At 42.6% G+C, this 18054-nt stretch overlaps 3 protein-coding genes across 4 annotated transcripts in view; 1 reads left to right on the top strand and 2 right to left on the bottom strand.

Moving 5' to 3' along the window:
• LOC141121652 (uncharacterized) overlaps window positions 1–18054 on the top strand; it is a 447439-nt gene that overhangs the window by 110386 nt on the left and 318999 nt on the right. The gene's annotated exons all lie outside the window — the stretch shown is intronic.
• LOC141121729 (uncharacterized) overlaps window positions 1–18054 on the bottom strand; it is a 373994-nt gene that overhangs the window by 151269 nt on the left and 204671 nt on the right. The gene's annotated exons all lie outside the window — the stretch shown is intronic.
• LOC141121644 (uncharacterized) overlaps window positions 1–18054 on the bottom strand; it is a 71807-nt gene that overhangs the window by 45856 nt on the left and 7897 nt on the right. Inside the window, exons 11-13 of one of the 2 annotated variants that reach the window (XM_073611313.1) lie at window positions 10772–10963; window positions 10507–10648; window positions 6700–7619 (exon numbers count right to left, since the gene is read on the bottom strand). In XM_073611313.1, coding sequence (XP_073467414.1) covers window positions 6700–7619; window positions 10507–10648; window positions 10772–10963 — 1254 coding nt within the window. Of the gene's footprint in view, window positions 1–597; window positions 7620–10506; window positions 10649–10771; window positions 10964–18054 lie in introns of those variants that run through there. The other variant, XM_073611312.1, reaches the window with a different exon arrangement.

Below are 18054 nucleotides of genomic sequence, written 5' to 3'. Positions count from 1 at the left end.
ATAAATGATATCGGGTCTGGGATTAAAAGTAACATTTCTGTCTTTGCAGATGACACTAAGCTATGCAGTGGAATAACGTCCTTACAGGATGTCTCCAATTTACAAGCCGACCTCAATGCACTGTCTAATTGGGCGACTATGTGGCAAATGAGGTTTATTGTTGATAAATGTAAAGTTCTGCACCTGGGGGCTAAGAATATGCATCATACATACTAGAGGGAGTACAACTGGGGGAATCGATAGTGGAGAAGGATCTGGTGGTTTTGGTAGATCATAAGCTCAATAACAGCATGCAATGCCAAGCTGCGGTTTCCAAAGCGAGCAAAGTCCTTTCTTGTCCTAAGAGAGGTATGGACTCCAGAGAGAGAGATATCTTCTGTACAAACCATTAGTAGGACCTCATCTGGAATATGCAGTTCAGTTTTGGGCACCGGTTCTAAACTTTGTGTGACCGTGTGTATGCAAGACAAGTTTGAGCCAACATCCGTCGGAAAAAATCCTAGGATTTTGTTGTCGGAATGTCCGAACAAAGTCCGACCGTGTGTACGGGGCATAAGAGATGTGAAATAGACTCCCTCCAGAGGTGGATCTGGCCAGCTCAGGAGATTGCTTTAAAAAAAGCCTGGATTCTTTCCTAAATGTACATAATATAACTGGATACTAACATTTATAGATAAAGTTGTTCCAGGGAAAATCGGATTGCCTCTCTGGGATCAGGAAGGAATATTTTCCCCTGCTGTAGCAAATTGGAGAATGCTTTGCTGGGGTTTTTTGCCTTCCTCTGGATCAACTGTGGGTGAAGGATTGTGTATATGGGATTGCATTATTTTTATTTTTTTGGTTGAACTAGATGGATTTGTGTCTTTTTTCAACCTGACTAACTATGTAACCAAGTATGCCAATCAGTGCTGACTCGGTTGAATTGATGATAGGCAACTCCTATCCTCATATTGATTAGTGGTTCCAAATTAATAATAACTACTGCAGTAGGGAACAGACACAAAAGATACGCTCAGCATCTTTCCAAATTACTGTTCTGCTTTATTATGACGCAATTGAAGGTTTTTATGCACATGATTACGTAGGTATCACATTAATATTACAATTGTAGGTTTATCGTAACAAGGGGCGTTACATAGGCAGGCTAATTCTAATCAGGACTCAAAAGAATGTAAACATTTACTGAAAACATTATTAGTGCCGTGTGCACAGTGAGGGCAGAGTGCAATACATACAAAATACAATACAATTATATACAGAACTTACAAATTTCCATTACAGTCTCCCCTCTTTTGATCAATATTTTGATCACTAACCATACCTGCTATCACCTTTTAACCTGGAACCTCCACATGCTTAGGTGGAGGTAGTCTTGGCCAAAGAGGCAAAAAAATACTCCATTGTGGAGAAAATAATAGCTGAGCAACTTTTTCATTACCAAATGACTTTTCATTGTGAAAAACAAATGATTGATAAGACATATTTACAGAGTACTGGCTGTACACTCCTGTGGCCAGAATGGCCTTCTAGCTTAATTGTTGGCATGCTGACTTATCAGCATATGTAAACACAGACAATTCTACATAAAATGGAAGACGTACAAAAGACAAGATATGACTTCAACATGGCTAAACTACTTTTCAAATATATATATATCCCTTACAATTAAAGTAATTTAATCAAAAAGTACCCTAGACTGTGATCACAAGAGGGAAACAAATCAAACACAGAGATTTCTTTAATTTAGTCATTTTTGCAGTGTCTGGTGTGGATCCAGGTGACTTTTCCTTCAAGTTTTGCAAAAACTGTACATGAAATAGATGCTGTATTGAGTCTCCAAACATTTCCTTATATATAAATGTCTCTTAACAATCCAAAAGTCACCTGGCTTTAGTTTTAGATCCTTCCAAACTTTTAGGATCTGGAATTAGGGAGAAAACACATAAATGAGTTTGTAAAAAACCTTAAAAGATCATCAGCATTCTCCGTGAGATCCGAATGGAGGACTTCAGCTGCTGAGACAAAATATAAGCAAGTGAGTAACACACTCCCAAACAAAATCTCATAGGGAGAGAGTCCAATATCCCCCTTAGGGGCTTCATAAAATATAAGAAAACATTCAGGCAAAAGTTTTCTAGTTTCTTACTCTACTTTGTCCGCTACATTGTAGACAGTAAGGGGTGTAAAAATAAAACCTCAAAACTTCTAGTAAGGACTCTCCTATAAAAAATGATTTCTTTTGTTACTCTCTGTACTTTCTGCACTCTATATTTACAAACTACTTCTGATAACACTTTTTACTGTGGCCTTTGCAGTAGCATTTGCCACTGGACATCCAAAAAACATGTCCATACAAACAAAATGCATACTCGTAAGATCCTGACTTGGGCATCTGGATATATTTTTTTTGTAATCTCTGGGAGGGATGTTCAGCTTTTGGTAACACCTTTGGTAACAGGTAAAACAAGAAGTGGTGTGTTATAAAAACAACTGTGGTGAACCCTGGCTATATCCCACGCTCATTTACTAAGGCAGCCATAACTGCTTGTGACTGATGACACGGTCCATGTGTCAAGCTGAAGGGAAAAGAGTGGCTGGCAGACATAAATGATCACCTTTTCCAAAGTCCTGTTTCATAAGAAGTTGCCCCCTGTGGACCACTTGTTCTTCTCGTTCTGGGGTCCTTAAAGTTGAATTATTAATCCCAGCTATACTGGGCCAGAACTAGGGTGGAATCTGTGAGTTGCACAGACCCATCAAGTGTCCGGGGCTGTAAATGCAGCATCCTTAGAGTCACCTGGTCTGCTTCCATGTGTGAAAGTTAATATGGCTACCTCAGCAAGAAGCTGGAAGGCTGAAAACAGCCAATCAAATTAACTTGGCATGCTTTATTGGTTTACCTGCCGAAGTAAAAACAAACTTCTGGCCCTTCAAATGGAACCAAAAGCTCTCTATATCTCGACTATCTATATAAATATACACTCTTTTTATAGCTCACAGGCTTTGCTAAAACATGGAGCTCTGCTTCTTGAGCTGGGGAAAAAGGATCCAATGACTTTGAATACAGAGTATCCTTCTGGGTGATAAACTCCATACTCAAATCTACAAAAAATGTAATATCTGGGTCTTCAGGGAGTGTGTCCTGCACTGGGCTCACAGCAGCTGATTCCTATGTCATCAATTTAACACATGTGTCTTTTCCTTTCTTTTGAATAAATGTACGCATTTTTCATTGTTAGATTTGTACATAAACAAACTCATATTTTAAACCTTTCATTAGACAAACATTTAGTTAGCTGTAAATTTGCTGCACAGAATGTCGGACCATTGACCAAAACAATATCTAACTTTGTCTAATATCACCTTTGCATAAAAGCTACAGCTCTGATATATCGGGGTGAACCCTTCATTACTGGGTCCAGCTTGCATAAATATATTACAATGGCTTGTTTTCTATCACACTGTTTGTGTAAGAACTCCAGTTTCATGTTTCAAAAGACAACTTTTTCCTGGCAATATTATAATAAATGATAACAATACCCTGCGGTCATGGAGCGATGCCCATAAATCCAAACTATTCTTCTGCTTATACCACTTCACTTACAAGAAAAAGGGGCACATCATTTCACAATCCACACATTCTGCTTTGGATTTCAAAAATAAAAATAAATAAAAACAAAAGGACCAAGAATCTGTATGATGGACCAGAAAGCATCAAAAACTATAAAACAACTGGCTGCAGGCGGCATCTATCCTAACAGGGTGTGTGGACTTGATGTGATGGGTCTGTTATATTTAAATTTTATTTAATATTACTCTTACATCATGGACCGCACATCAAGTTTTCATCAAAAACCTTACAATATCATTTTTGTAGAAAAACTTCTTATGTATCCCATCCATCTTGGCTTTGTTAAATATTATGGCAGCTTTATTCAAAATAACAACCTCATCTTAATCTTTTTTTTCTCTCAATAAGGGCTTATTGTATAAATGTAAAATTACAAAATTGTTATCTTAATCTAAACTAATCTCATTCATTACAAATTTCCCCATTAACCTGGACTTCATTTCCAACCAAAGGTTGTCTAAACCAGTTTCAATATATCTATATTATTGTTAAAATTGTTAAACTCATATTAGAAATGAATACTCATTACTACTTAATTTTACTTAATTTCCCTTTTTTAAATGCACTGTTTCCACTATCAAAGGATATTCAATTTGTGTAATACACGGTTAAATGTAACCTTCATTTTACCATGTTTGGAAAACAGATTTAAAAATAATTGTGATCACATTGTTTACCATTAGATTCGTTAACCCGGCACATTTTGTTATAAATGTTTTGTCTAAAAAACTGGAATTGGCATGATGTCCTTCCAGCTTATCACTGACCTCTCATCCCAGCCACATTTCTTTCATGAGAGCACAAAGGAGGGGGTCACATCTGCGTACATGACACACACAAGCAATAGAACTAAAGGTCCCAGCATTCGCACACACACCAATATCTCTCTAAAATCGCTTACATTTTTCCCATTTGTACACAACACATGCATATCATTCTCTCACTTTCTTTTAACTCTTTAATATTTCCCTGCCTAAATTCTGCTTTCCTTATTTTGTTTAAATAACTTTTATAACTAGCTTCTATGATTCTATGATCAGATGGGGAGCCACAGTGCTCATCCCATCTTCCCTCTCTGACAACATATAAAGTATTCTGTTTTACCTCTCATTTCTCTGTTTCTGACTTTTACTAGTTGTAGTGCCTGATCCCAAATTCATCCCACAACTTAACATGAAAATGTCCCTTTCTGTCTAGTTCTAATGTCACCCTTGATCCATCCTGCTCACATAGATAACTGTTTCTTTAGCTATTTACTCTGCACGATTCTTAGTCCCTGTGGACTTTGGTAACCCAGTTACCCATTGTGGATCCCTGTCCACTCTAACCATTAATCTAGGGGCTCAGTATAGGCAGAACCGCACCTTTGGTTCATATGTAGTGCTCCTCTTGCGCTGGGCATTTTTGAGGGTCTCTTACCCTTCATTCCCTTACTTAATTCAATGCCCATAATGACTGGCCAGTCTTCTCTACATATACCTATACCCTCTTGCCTCTAAACTACTTTATCTAGCAGATGTACTACATATACCTGTGAACAGTACTATTCTTCCCTTTCTTATTTATAACACTCCGATGGACAATAGACAGGGACAACATAACATAACCACCAATCAATACAGTTCGATTAAGGGGAGTAAAATAGGTACCCTTTGTCCTGAAAATGCCTTACCGATCAAGGAAGTCTGATAACTCAAATGTAAGCAAAAGGCTTACCTCAGCCGGCTGATTATCAGAAATTCCCGGATCGTTTCAAGCTCCTCGTTTCGGATACTCAGGGTCACCTGGAATCCCCTCCTAAGGCAAAGCTCGCCATGCTGACTCGGTTGAATTGATGATAGGCAACTCCTATCCTCATATTGATTAGTGGTTCCAAATTAATAATAACTACTGCAGTAGGGAACAGACACAAAAGATACGCTCAGCATCTTTCCAAATTACTGTTCTGCTTTATTATGACGCAATTGAAGGTTTTTATGCACATGATTACGTAGGTATCACATTAATATTACAATTGTAGGTTTATCGTAACAAGGGGCGTTACATAGGCAGGCTAATTCTAATCAGGACTCAAAAGAATGTAAACATTTACTGAAAACATTATTAGTGCCGTGTGCACAGTGAGGGCAGAGTGCAATACATACAAAATACAATACAATTATATACAGAACTTACAAATTTCCATTACAGTGCCCATCAGGGATGCTTGTCAGTGCCTCCTCATCAGTGCCCATCAGTGAAGGAGAAAACTTATTTACAAAATTTTATAACAGAAACAAACTTTTTTTTTAATAATTTTCTGTCTTTTTTTATTTGTAGTACAAAAAAAAAAACCCAGTGGTGATCAACTACCACCAAAAGAAAGCTCTATTTATGGGGAAAAAAAAAGATAAAAATGTAATTTAAAAAAGATAAAAATGACATATGAGTACAGTGTTGTAATTGTTATTCAAAGTGTGAGAGCTCTTAAGATGAAAGTTGGCCTGGGCAGGAAGGGGGTGAAAGTATTGAAGGAGTTAAACATGTAGACAAAAAAAAACCCACAAAAATGTCTCCGACAGTGAAAGGGTTAAAGGAAATGTTCACCTTCAGGAGCATTTTACATGTTCCCGAAGCGGCTCAGCGATCCGAGCCCTCTGTGTGACCGCAGTGCAGTGAGAAGTTCCCCGTACCGGCTGTCACTTTATGAAAAGAGCGCGGCCGTGCCATTCCTTCACAGAGTTCTGTCCTTTGCCGATGTTGGCTTCTAGTTTTCAATGAACTCCCACTCCCTTTAAAAATTCCCACACCCCTGGAACTGTTTCTTACACGATGAAGATAAGCCATGGAGTATATCTGAGGTGTATATCAGGGTGTGCTTCTTCCCCACATGAGACCTGTGATGTCCAGCAACATTTATATAGAAGACATTTCCCGCACTCAAGGCACTAATACACCTCAAGGGTTGTGTGGGATCCCTGATGTAAAGGAAGACAGGACTTCAGTGACGAACAATTCCCTCACTCAGGACAAGAATATGGCTTCACCACTGCGTGAGATCTCTGATGTTGGTAAAGATTGGACTTAGCTGAAAAACATTTCCCGCACTCAGGACAGCAATATGGCTTCTCCCCTGTGTGAGATCTCTGATGTGTGTAAAGATGGGACTTCCGTGAAAAACATTTCCCGCACTCAGGACAGGAATATGGCTTTTCCCCCGTGTGAGATCTCTGATGTCTGTTAAAACTGGAATTGTCTGAAAAACATTTCCCACACTCAGGACAGGAATATGGCTTCTCCCCTGTGTGCGATCTCTGATGTGTGTAAAGACTGGACTTCATTGTAAAACATTTCCCGCACTCAGGACAGGAATACGGCTTCTCACCTGTGTGAGATCTCCGATGTGTGTAAAGATTGGCTTTCTCTGAAAAACATTTCCCGCACTCAGGACAGGAATACGGCTTCTCACCTGTGTGAGATCTCTGATGTGTGTAAAGAGTGGACTTCACTGAAAAACATTTCCCGCATTTAGGGCAGGAATATGGCTTCTGCCCTGTGTGAGATCTCTGATGTGTGTAAAGATGAGACTTCTGTGAAAAACATTTCCCGCACTCAGGACAGGAATACGGCTTCTCTCCTGTGTGAGATCTCTGATGTGTGTAAAGATGGGACTTTATTGAAAAACATTTGCCGCACTCAGGACAAGAATATGGCTTCTCCCCCGTGTGAGATCTTTTATGAACATTAAGATTGTATTTAGAACAGAAACACTTCCCGCACTCAGTACAGCAAAAGCTCTTATCTGTTGGAAGGACGGCTCTGTCCCTCACAGTCTGAGGTTCATAAGAGGAATACGATGGTCCATCTACACTGTGTGGTGCTGGATGGAAATTTGAGGTAGCCGGGTTTTCTCCTGGACTATACTGTGTGATGTCCTCATCTTCTACTTTACAGTCTGGAGACAAAGTGAGACAATCCTCTGAGGTTTTCCTCATCTCCCATCCATCTACTAAAATAGAAATAAAAAGATTATTACTAGACATGAACAGATTGGTTCCCCTAAACCAGGACTCCGCCCACATCAGGCAGATTTGTCTCTGAGGATCTTACAATTCCACCCTCAAGGTAACTATTAACTAGTAAATAGGTCCTCTGTAGGGCGGCAATTAATAATTAGTTGGCCAATTATTGTTTTGATTAATCGACTAATTGGAAAAAAATCTCAAAAAAAGGTTGGTATATAATTAAGTTAATATTTTTGAATATCTATATGCAACGTTAAATATAAATATCCAGATATATAGTTTGATATTTAATCCACTCTGAGAATAACAGACAGATAGATGTATTATTAGAGGGAGAATCTGCTACATATCAGAATCAGAGATCAACATTATTAAAATATAAAAAAAGAGGTAAAACGCTGTTTTGCAGATGATCAGACAGGAGTGTGATAGAATATGATGGATGACAGACTCCCTTGTCATAGACAGGTAGGTGGGTACAAGCTCCCTGCACCTGATGTCACTTATGCTGGCCGTACACAAACTCACTTTTCCTTCGAAAAAACATTCATCCAATTTTCTAACCATTAGTCGGGTCAATTCGGCGTTCATTTTAAACCACAGTGACGGGAAAATTCGAAGGAGCAGAACAGAAAACTTTTCTCCATCGAACAAATTTTCAAAAAGTGTATGTGGTTTTAGCTCAGAAGTTACATTCATTTTAAAATTGAATGTTAAAAGCAAGTAGAATTTTCAAACTACACTTGTCCATTCATCGAATGTACAAATAATTTTCATGGAAAAATGTGTGCGAATATTCTCGTCCAAAAATGGATACGTGTGTGGCCAGCATAGGACATTTAGTAGCAGCAGCATGATTTTTTTTAATCAGCAGATAATCACTATTATAAGGGATTAATTTATACTGTGAAATAGTGAAAGTAATATATCTTATTATCTTATATCATACATATAATAATAAATATACCCAGAAGTAGCATATACCAAGTATATTAACTGGGAGTCAGACATGAAGCTATATGGAGGTTAGAGGGGGGGGGGGAGAAAAAAAACATTTTTTTACAGTAGTACTGAAAGCTGAGACTATTTTCATGGGTATAATAATTTTAAATATAATGCACAATACTAGTAAACTTTTACTTTATGTAATAGTAATGCCTTCTATTACCTCCAGTCTATCAGCCTCCACCTTCTCTGGGGTCAGATGCTGATCTTCCCTGCACAGAGACCTTAAAGTCATTCTAACTGTTGGATTTTTTTTTTTTTTTAAACAAACTTGTCATACTTGCCTGCTCTGTGTAATGGTTTTGCACAAAGCAGCCCTGATTCTCTTCTGCCCCCCCCCCTCCCCCACTGGCACTTCTGTCTCCTCCTGCCTTCAGAGTTCCCCTATAGGAAGGTATAAAGTATAGTATAGAGTTCCCCTATAGGAAGCTGCAAAGTATAGTATAGATTTCCCCTATAGGAAGCGCAAAGTATAGTATAGAGTTCCCCTATAGGAAGGTAAGAAAACTTTTTGCATTTAGAATCACTTGCTTCCTTCTCTTGCCCAGGACTACATGTCCCATGAGGCACTGCTCCTCATGCATTCAAGTTCTCAGGCATTTACTGACATGTATGGATGGTGTACTGAGCTGTATTTTCTGATATGCAAAGAAATAATGCATTCTGTATGCAGGCCAATGAATCGACTGACCAACTAATCGATTATGAAAATAGTTGACAACTAGAGTGAGGAAGCAACGAGAACTGTTTTTTATGGGAGTGACAGTGATGAGGGGATTATAGGACGAGTGTCCCCACCCCCTCTATCACTCATTGCAAGCTTCCCAACACAAGAAGTCCTGCACTTGCTTATTTAGTCCATGATTTAGTCATGAATAATAGCGGGGTTGAGCCCCACCAGAGGTCAGAGAGTGAGGATGGGGGGAGAACAACCAAGATGAAGACTGGACTGATCCTGAAGACCACAATCATGGCGTTATTGACTCCTCCCTCATTATCATTTTGTGTTTAAGGTTCCAAAGTTTGGGGATGTTATCACATTATTATCAACATGTAAAAGTCTGTGATCCAATCAGATCATCAGATATAAAATGTCCAGCTGGTAGGAAATGGGTGTAACAAAAGAGAATACATATTGTGTCTATATATATATATAGCAGTGGGTAGAGGGGAGAGAGCAGAAGTCAGGACTATGTAATGTACAAAATATTGTATAAGATACAACAGATAGGACTATATAGTATCAGAATGATGTAATGTACAACATAGAGTATATAGTGTAGGGGTCAGGAGTATGTAATGTACAACATTAATTATACAGTGTAATGGTCAGGACTCATAATATTGGTATTCAGCAATCAGTGGTAGATTCATTATGGCATGGGACAAATTGTAGAGATCCCACACCGCTGCCTCCCGTCTCCTGAGACTGCACTCAGTGACTTGGGTCTGACACTATACAGACATATCCCTTCACCTGGCACAGCCAGTAAATAACAGAGCAAGTAACCCCGGGAGAATTGTTATATCAGAGATCTTGCTAGACCCGGGTATGGGGCAGAAGACCCAAAACACATACCCCAGGTGTCTAGGTCTAGTAACGCCTATGGTGAAAATGAACATTTTGCTGCCAGCTGAACCCCAGAATCTCCATAAATCCAGTCTAGATACATAAATTGTGTATCTGCAGTACTGCAGTACAGAGAAGGAAGATTATCCAAGAGAAATGCAGGAATACAGGACGGGGAACACAGCTCAGGAAAGTGACCACGGTATTAAAGGCTGATATCACCCAGTCCTTGCCCTACTCTGGACCAATCAGTGAGCAGTATGGGTGGAGGAATGTATTTAGTGTTAATGACCCACCTGTGCTGATCTCTGTAGAAGTGTCCTCCTCTATAAATGTCCCAGCTATTCCATCCTCCTCCATAGACTGCTGATCATCCCTCACATACGTCTCTTCTTCTTCTGCTTTGATCTCAAATTCTATATCTATTGGATCTCCACTCTAAATCAAGAAAATGAGAGTGGATATCATCTGTAAGATATAAGCTTTAATATTGTGACATCACATAAAAAATCCACACATTGTCTCTATAAGTCTGTGTTTTATAACTTCCGTCCCACCAACCTTGTAACAGTAAGGCATGGTGTGATCTTCCTGTATGGAATCCCGAGAATACAGAGGACAGGGACATCTCTCTGGTGGGTTCCTGGTATTGAGTGGCTCCATCATATCCTTGTGTCCTTCTGATAACTCCACCATCATTCCATCCTCTTTATACTCTTTACCAACAATATTATCATTCCCGAGGTTTCCACTCTGAATATATAATAAAACATTCATTGTAACAAACATGCTGTGTATAAATTATATCTACCAATAATTGTCAATCATCTACCTGTTCACCAATGCCAGGAGCCTGGCGGATAAGATGGGTGAACTAGAGATACTGTTGAACGAGGAGAATTTAGACTTTGTGAGAATTTCAGAGACCTGGTTTAACAGTTCTCATGATTGGCTGGCAACCATTCAAGGGTATTCCCTTTATCGCAGGGATAGAGAGGGTAAAACAGGGGGAAGGGTATGACTATATATCAAGAATAATGTACAAGTGAATGTGAGAGATGACATCAATAAGGGAGCTAGGGAGGAGGTGGAATCCTTATGGGTAGAGCTCAAAGGGATGAAGCTAAGGGGAAAATAATACTGGGAATATGCTATAGGCCCCCTAACCAGAGGGAGGAGGGGGAGACGGACCTCCTATCACAATTTGGATTAGCAGCAAGGAATGGAAGTGTTATCATAATGGTGGATTTTAATTATCCAGACATAGACTGGGTGGAGGGAACCAGGCATTCGTCTAAGGCTTGCCAGTTCTTAAATGTCTTGCAGGACAATTTCATGGGTCAGATGGTAGATGCACCAACTAGAAACAAGGAGTTACTGGATCTACTGATTACCAACAATACAGACCTGATCACGGATGTGGAAATACAGGGCAATTTAGGAAACAACAATCACAGGTCAAATGGCTTCAGTATAAAATCACACAAATAGGACCTTGCTGGAAGATATGAATTGGGATAAAATCTTAGAAACAAAGAACACAGAGGAGAGATGGGTTTACTTTAAGAGCATATTAAATAAGGGCATTAGCCAGTGCATCCCATTGGGAATTAGATTTAAAAGAGTGAACAAAAGTCCCAGATGGCTTAACTCCAATGTAAAAATGCATATAAAAGAAAAAGAGAAGGCTTTCAAAAAATACAAGTCTGAGGGATCATCATCAGCATTCAGACTTTACAAAGAATGCAACAAGATATGCAAGGGTGCAATTAGGGTGGCTAAGATAGAACACGAAAGACACATAGTGGAGGAGAGCAAAAAAAATCCCAAGAAATAACTTAAGTATATAAACAGTAAGAAAGGGAAGACAGACCATATTGGCCCCATATAGAATGAGGAAGGACATCTGGTTACAAAGGATGGGGAGATGGCGAAAGTATTGCATTTATTCTTCTCCTCAGTCTTCACGAGGGAATCAGGGGGCTTCAAGTAGCCAAAACTGCACTGCTTATCCTCATGACACAACACAGGAAGCACCCTCATGGCTAACAGAGGACAGAATTAGAAATAGACTTGGGAAACGTAACATTAATAAATCACCGGGACCAGATGGCTTGCATCCAAGGGTACTTAGTCAAGTAATTGCCAGACAATTGTTCCTAATTTTTACTGACAGTCTACTGACTGGAATGGTACCAGCTGATTGGAGAAGAGCTAATGTAGCACCAATATTTAAAAAAGGGCAAAAATACATCCCTGGGAATTACAGACCAGTTAACCTAACATCAATAGTATGCAAAAATAATGAAGAAACTCCTGCGCTGTCAGAAATACCTTTGCTAAGGGGCACTGCTGCAACACCTAAATGGCTGATCCAAACAGACAAAAGTGGTGTGAATAAAGTAAGTGGTGATTGCGCTGTGATAAAAAGGGGGAAGGAAGGAAGAGGAAGGGGAAGGGGCTAGCTCAAATGTATAGAGAGGTGAATGAAAAAATTATACAAAATATAAAGGTATAATGAGCATGAGGGCTAGTATCATACTAGCACATAAAAATTATTGTAAATATTATTGTAATTATTGTAAATACTGAAAGATACTGAGATTTTTCTTTTCTTCTGTTTCAGTATTTACAATAATTTTTATGTGCTAGTATGATACTAGCCCTCATGCTCATTATACCTTATATTTTGTATAATTTTTTCATTTTTCATTCACCTCTCTATACATTTGAGCTAGACCCTTCCCCTTCCTCTTCCTTCCTTCCCCCTTTTTATCACAGCGCAATCACCACTTACTTTATTCACATCAATAGTATGCAAGCTTATGGAGGGATGATAAGGGACTATATACAAGAGTTTAGTCATGAAAACAGTATCATTAGCAGTAATCAGCATGGATTTATGAAGTATCATTCTTGCCAAACCAATCTATTAACCTTCTATTAAGAGGTGAGCTGCCATCTAGATAAAGGAAGGCCCGTAGACGTGGTGTATCTGGATTTTGCAAAAGCATTTGACACAGTTCCCCATAAACGTTTACTGTACAAAATAAGGTCCGTTGGCATGGACCATAGGGTGAGTACATGGAATAACAACTGGCTACAACTGGCAAAGTGGAGTCCCCCGCGGTGCTGTGACCAATCCGGTTTAATTTGTTCATAAACGACCTGGAGGATGGGGTAAACAGTTCAATCTCTGTATTTGCAGACGACACTAAGCTGAACAGGGCAATAACTTCTCCACAGGATGTGGAAACCTTGCAAGAAGATCTGAACAAATTAATGGGGTGGGCAACGACATGGCAAATGAGGTTTAATGTAGAAAAATGTAAAGTAATGCATTTGGGTGGCAAAAATATGAATGCAATCTACTCACTATCGCAGTGATTGTGAACCTATGGCACGTGTGCCACAGCTGGCACCCAGAGCCCTCTCTGTGGGCACGCAGAAGCTCCAGGCGCACATAGGTAACTCGCATTTCACTAGGAGGACAAAGCGCCCAGTGTCCTCGCACTGCCTACCTCCTCCAGATCACACACAGCACTTTGACTCAGCGGACAACTCTTTGGAGAAAGAGCTGCGGGACTGACTCACAGACTGGCAGGAAGGGTGGCCAATCATCTTCCTTGACCTGGGAATGAACAGCCAATTGAATGGCATGGGAGAAATGGGCGTTTGTTTGCCTGGGGGGGGGGTCGCCTGTGTGCAGCCGATTCTTTCCTTGGTGAGAAAGCCCAGGGATGGGCCACGCCACGTGACCATGTTCTGTCCTATGGTGATAGCAGGAGAGGTGTGTATGGGTAGAGGGAGCAAGACGAGCTACACGAGTGTCACTGCACCACTGCTGTATCACAGCATGGGGGGGAAGGGGTGGTGAGTTGCAGAGGGGGGACCAGATGTGTGATGGAGAGGAAAGCGTGGCATGAGCTGCATGGAGGGGTGTGATGCATGGTGAGGGGTGCTATGAGTTACATGGTGATGTATAACGTGCTGTAGCTCACTGATGTGATGTGACCGGTGCGATGTGCTGCATGGCGATGAATGTTGGCACTTTGAAATAAATAAGTTGGTTTTATGTTGCAGTTTGGGCACTCGGGCTCAAAAATGTTCGCCATCACTGCACTAGGGGGTGAACCTCTGGGGGAATCTAGGATGGATAAGGACCTGGGGTCCTAGTAGATGATAGGCTCAGCAATAGTACGCAATGCCAAGCTGCTGCTAACAAAGCAAATAGAATATTGGCATGCATTAAAAAGGGGATTGACTCCAGAGATAAAATGATAATTCTCCCACTCTACAAGACTCTGGTCTGGCCTCACCTGAAGTATGCTGTCCAGTTCTGGGCACCAGTCCTCAGGAAGGATGTGCTGGAAATGGAACGAATACAAAGAAAGGCAACAAAGCTAATAAAGGGACTGGAGGATATTAGCTATGAAGAAAGGTTGCGAGCACTGAACTTATTCTCTCTGGAGAAGAGACGCTTGAGAGGGGATATGATTGCAATTTATAAATTCCGTACTGGTGATCCCACACTAGGGATAAAACTTTTTCGCGGAAGGGAGTTTAATGAGACACGTGACCACTCATTAAAATGAGAAGAAAAGAGGTTTAACCTTAAACTACGTAGAGGGTTCTTTACTGTAAGAGTGGCAAGGATGTGGAAGTCCCTTCCACAGGTGGTGGTTTCAGCGGGGGGCATTGATAGTTTTAAAAAAAAACTATTAGATAAGCACCTGAATGACCGCAATATACAGGGATATACAATGTCATACTGACATATAATCACACACATAGGTTGGACTTGGAGGACCACCCGGTTGGACGTGTCATTTAACCACATAGGTTGGACTCGCAGGACCACTAGGCTTGAGGGAAAAACGTCTATGGTAATCACGGAGGAGGACAGGGGCATGTACTTCCGAGAATGAAACCCAAGAGCGTTCCTCCAGACCGTACCCTTTCCAATGCACCAGGTACTGTATGCACCCATGGAACCTACGGGAGTCAACAATGGACTGTACTTCTTACTCCTCATGGTTCTCAACCTGTACAGTCCCCAGAGAGCCTCCCCCACTTACATCAGGGTCCCCAGAGAGGCTCCCCTTACATCAGGGTCCCCAGAGAGCCCCATCCTTACATCAGGGTCCCCAGAGAGCCCCAACCCCCATTACATCAGGGTCCCCAGAGAGCCCCCCCTTACACCAGGGTCCCCAGAGAGCCCCCCTTGCATCAGGGTCCCCAGAGAGCCCCCAACCCCCCCATACATCAGGGTCCCCAGAGAGCCCCCTATACATCAGGGTCCCCAGAGAGCCCCACCATAGATCTGGGTTACCAGAGAGCCCCCCATACATCAGGGTCCCCAGAGAGCCCCCATACATCAGGGTCCCCAGAGATCCCAGAGATCCCTCATACATCAGGGTCCCCAGAGAGCCTCCCTCCATACATCAGGGTCCCCAGAGAACCTCCCCCCATACATCAGGGTCCCCAGAGAGCCCCCCATACATCAGGGTCCCCAGAGAGCCTCCCCCCATACATCAGGGTCCCCAGAGAGCCTCCCCCCATACATCAGGGTCCCCAGAGAGCCTCCCCCCATACATCAGGGTCCCCAGAGAGCCTCCCCCCATACATCACGGTCCCCAGAGAGCCTCCCCCATACATCAGGGTCCCCAGAGAGCCTCCCCCCATACATCAGGGTCCCCAGAGAGCCTCCCCCCTACATCAGGGTCCCCAGAGAGCCTCCCCCCATACATCAGGGTCCCCAGAGAGCCCCCCCATACATTAGGGTCCCCAGAGAGCCCCACCATAGATCTGGGTTCCCAGAGAGCCCCCCATACATCAGGGTCCCAGAGAGCCTCCCTCCATACATCAGGGTCCCCAGAGAGCCCCCCTCCATACATCAGGGTCCCCAGAGTGCCCCCCATGCATCAGGGTCAACAGAGAGCCTCCCTCCCCATACATCAGGGTTCCCAGAGAGCCCTCCCATACATCAGGGTCCCCAGAGAGCCTCCCCTCATACATCAGGGTCCCCAGAGAGCCTCCCCCCCTTACATCAAGGTTCCCGGACTTAACCCCCCCCAGTACCTGGTTGTGCACCTCCAACCCCCAGCATAGGGGGAGGTGGCGATCGGCAGCTCTGTGGTGCCTGTGGATCTCACTGGGGCTTGTAGTTCTCTTTCTGCTTCTGTACAGTGGAGAGGGGAGGGGCCTCTGACCCGGACAGCAGTCGGCAACAGTGTACAAGCAGAGCAACTCACTTGTACACTGAAGAGTGAAACTTGTAGCTGCCCGGGTCAGAGGCCCCTCCCCTCTCCACTGTATACACTCTGGAGGAGAAATACAAGCCCCAGGGAGATGCTGCGAGCACCATAGAGCTGCCGATCGCCGCCTCTCACTCCCCCCACTGCATTCAAACTGAAAGCCAGAGGTGCAGGGGGGAGATGCTGTGTCTTGGGCCCCCCCCCACAGTGGCAGAACGGCTCTGCTGCAGCACTGCCAGCAGCATACCCCTAGATCTGATGAGCATCTCTCAGGAGCTTCTCACGGGCCACCTACTGGCCACGGGCCCTCGGTCGGCGTCCGAATGCCCGAATGGTCAGTCCGCCTCTGCTCTGGACTGATTGGCTCGTTCTGTGGCCCCATTAGACTGCGGGTAATACGCAGAGGAGAAAGCAAGCTGAATTCCCAACTGTGCACAAAAGGCTCATCAAAACCGGGACATAAACTGACTACCCCTGTCCGAGACAATCACCTTGGGTGGCCTATGTAAGCGAAAGATCTCCCGAGCAAAAATGGAAGCCAGTTCCTTAGAAATGGGCAACTTCTTAAGTGGAAAACAATGACACATCTTTGAGAACCGGTCAACCACCATAAAGATAACAGTGTTGCCCCGGGAGTTGGGTAACTCCACAATGAAATCCATAGACAGGTGGGTCCAAGGCCTCTCTCCATTGGGTATGGGTTGTAGGAGGCCCACTGGAAGGTGTTATGGAGTCTTACTCTGAGCACACACACAGAACAGGCAGTTACATTAGCACATAGACTAGACCACCAGAATTGTTGGGAAATTGCCCAAAAGAGTTGATTCTTCCCACGGTGGCCAGCAGCCTTGGGAGAATGGCAAGTCTGGAGCATGGCAGTATGGAGACTCTCTGAGACAAAGCAGCGGTCACAAGGTTTCTCAGGAGGAGCATGGACCTGAGCAGCAAGAATTTTGTCACCCAAAGGAGAAGTGAGACTGGTGCGAACCGTAGCCAGAATACGGACAGGCGGCATCACAGGAACCAGAACCAACTCCAACTTGGAAGTGGAGGAAAATTGTCCTGACAAGGCATCAGCCCTTACATTCTTAGTACCGGGTAAGAAGGAGACAATGTAATTGAAACTTGACAAGAAAAGAGTCCATTGCGCCCTTCTGGGAAAGAGGCGTTTAGCCTCAGACAAGAATGTGAGATTCTTATGGTCAGTAAGAATGAGAACCGGCACAGTGGTACCTTTGAGGAGATGTTTCCATTCTTTCAGGGCTAAAATAATCGCTGACAGCTCTCTGTCACCAATCTCGTAATTGCACTCTGTAGGTCTCAGAAGCATCAACCTCAAGGATAAAAGGTAATGTAGGATCAGAATGTGTCAATACAGGAGCAGAAAAAAAGGCATCCTTGAGACTCTCAAAGGCCTTAATGGACTCCGGAGACCAACTTTGCGGGTTACCGTCCTTTTTGGTCATATCAGTCAGGGGCTTGATCAGAGACGAGAAGTTACGAATAAACTTCCGATAATAGTTGGCAAAGCCTACAAAATGCTGCAGAGGATGTAAACCCATGGGTCAGGGCCACTAGAACTGCCGA

This window comes from Aquarana catesbeiana, unplaced genomic scaffold (assembly GCF_042186555.1).
Source record: "Aquarana catesbeiana isolate 2022-GZ unplaced genomic scaffold, ASM4218655v1 unanchor228, whole genome shotgun sequence".
NCBI lineage: Eukaryota > Metazoa > Chordata > Amphibia > Anura > Ranidae > Aquarana > Aquarana catesbeiana.
Note: the sequence above shows the minus strand (reverse complement) of the source record. Positions and strands in the feature narration are given on the sequence as shown.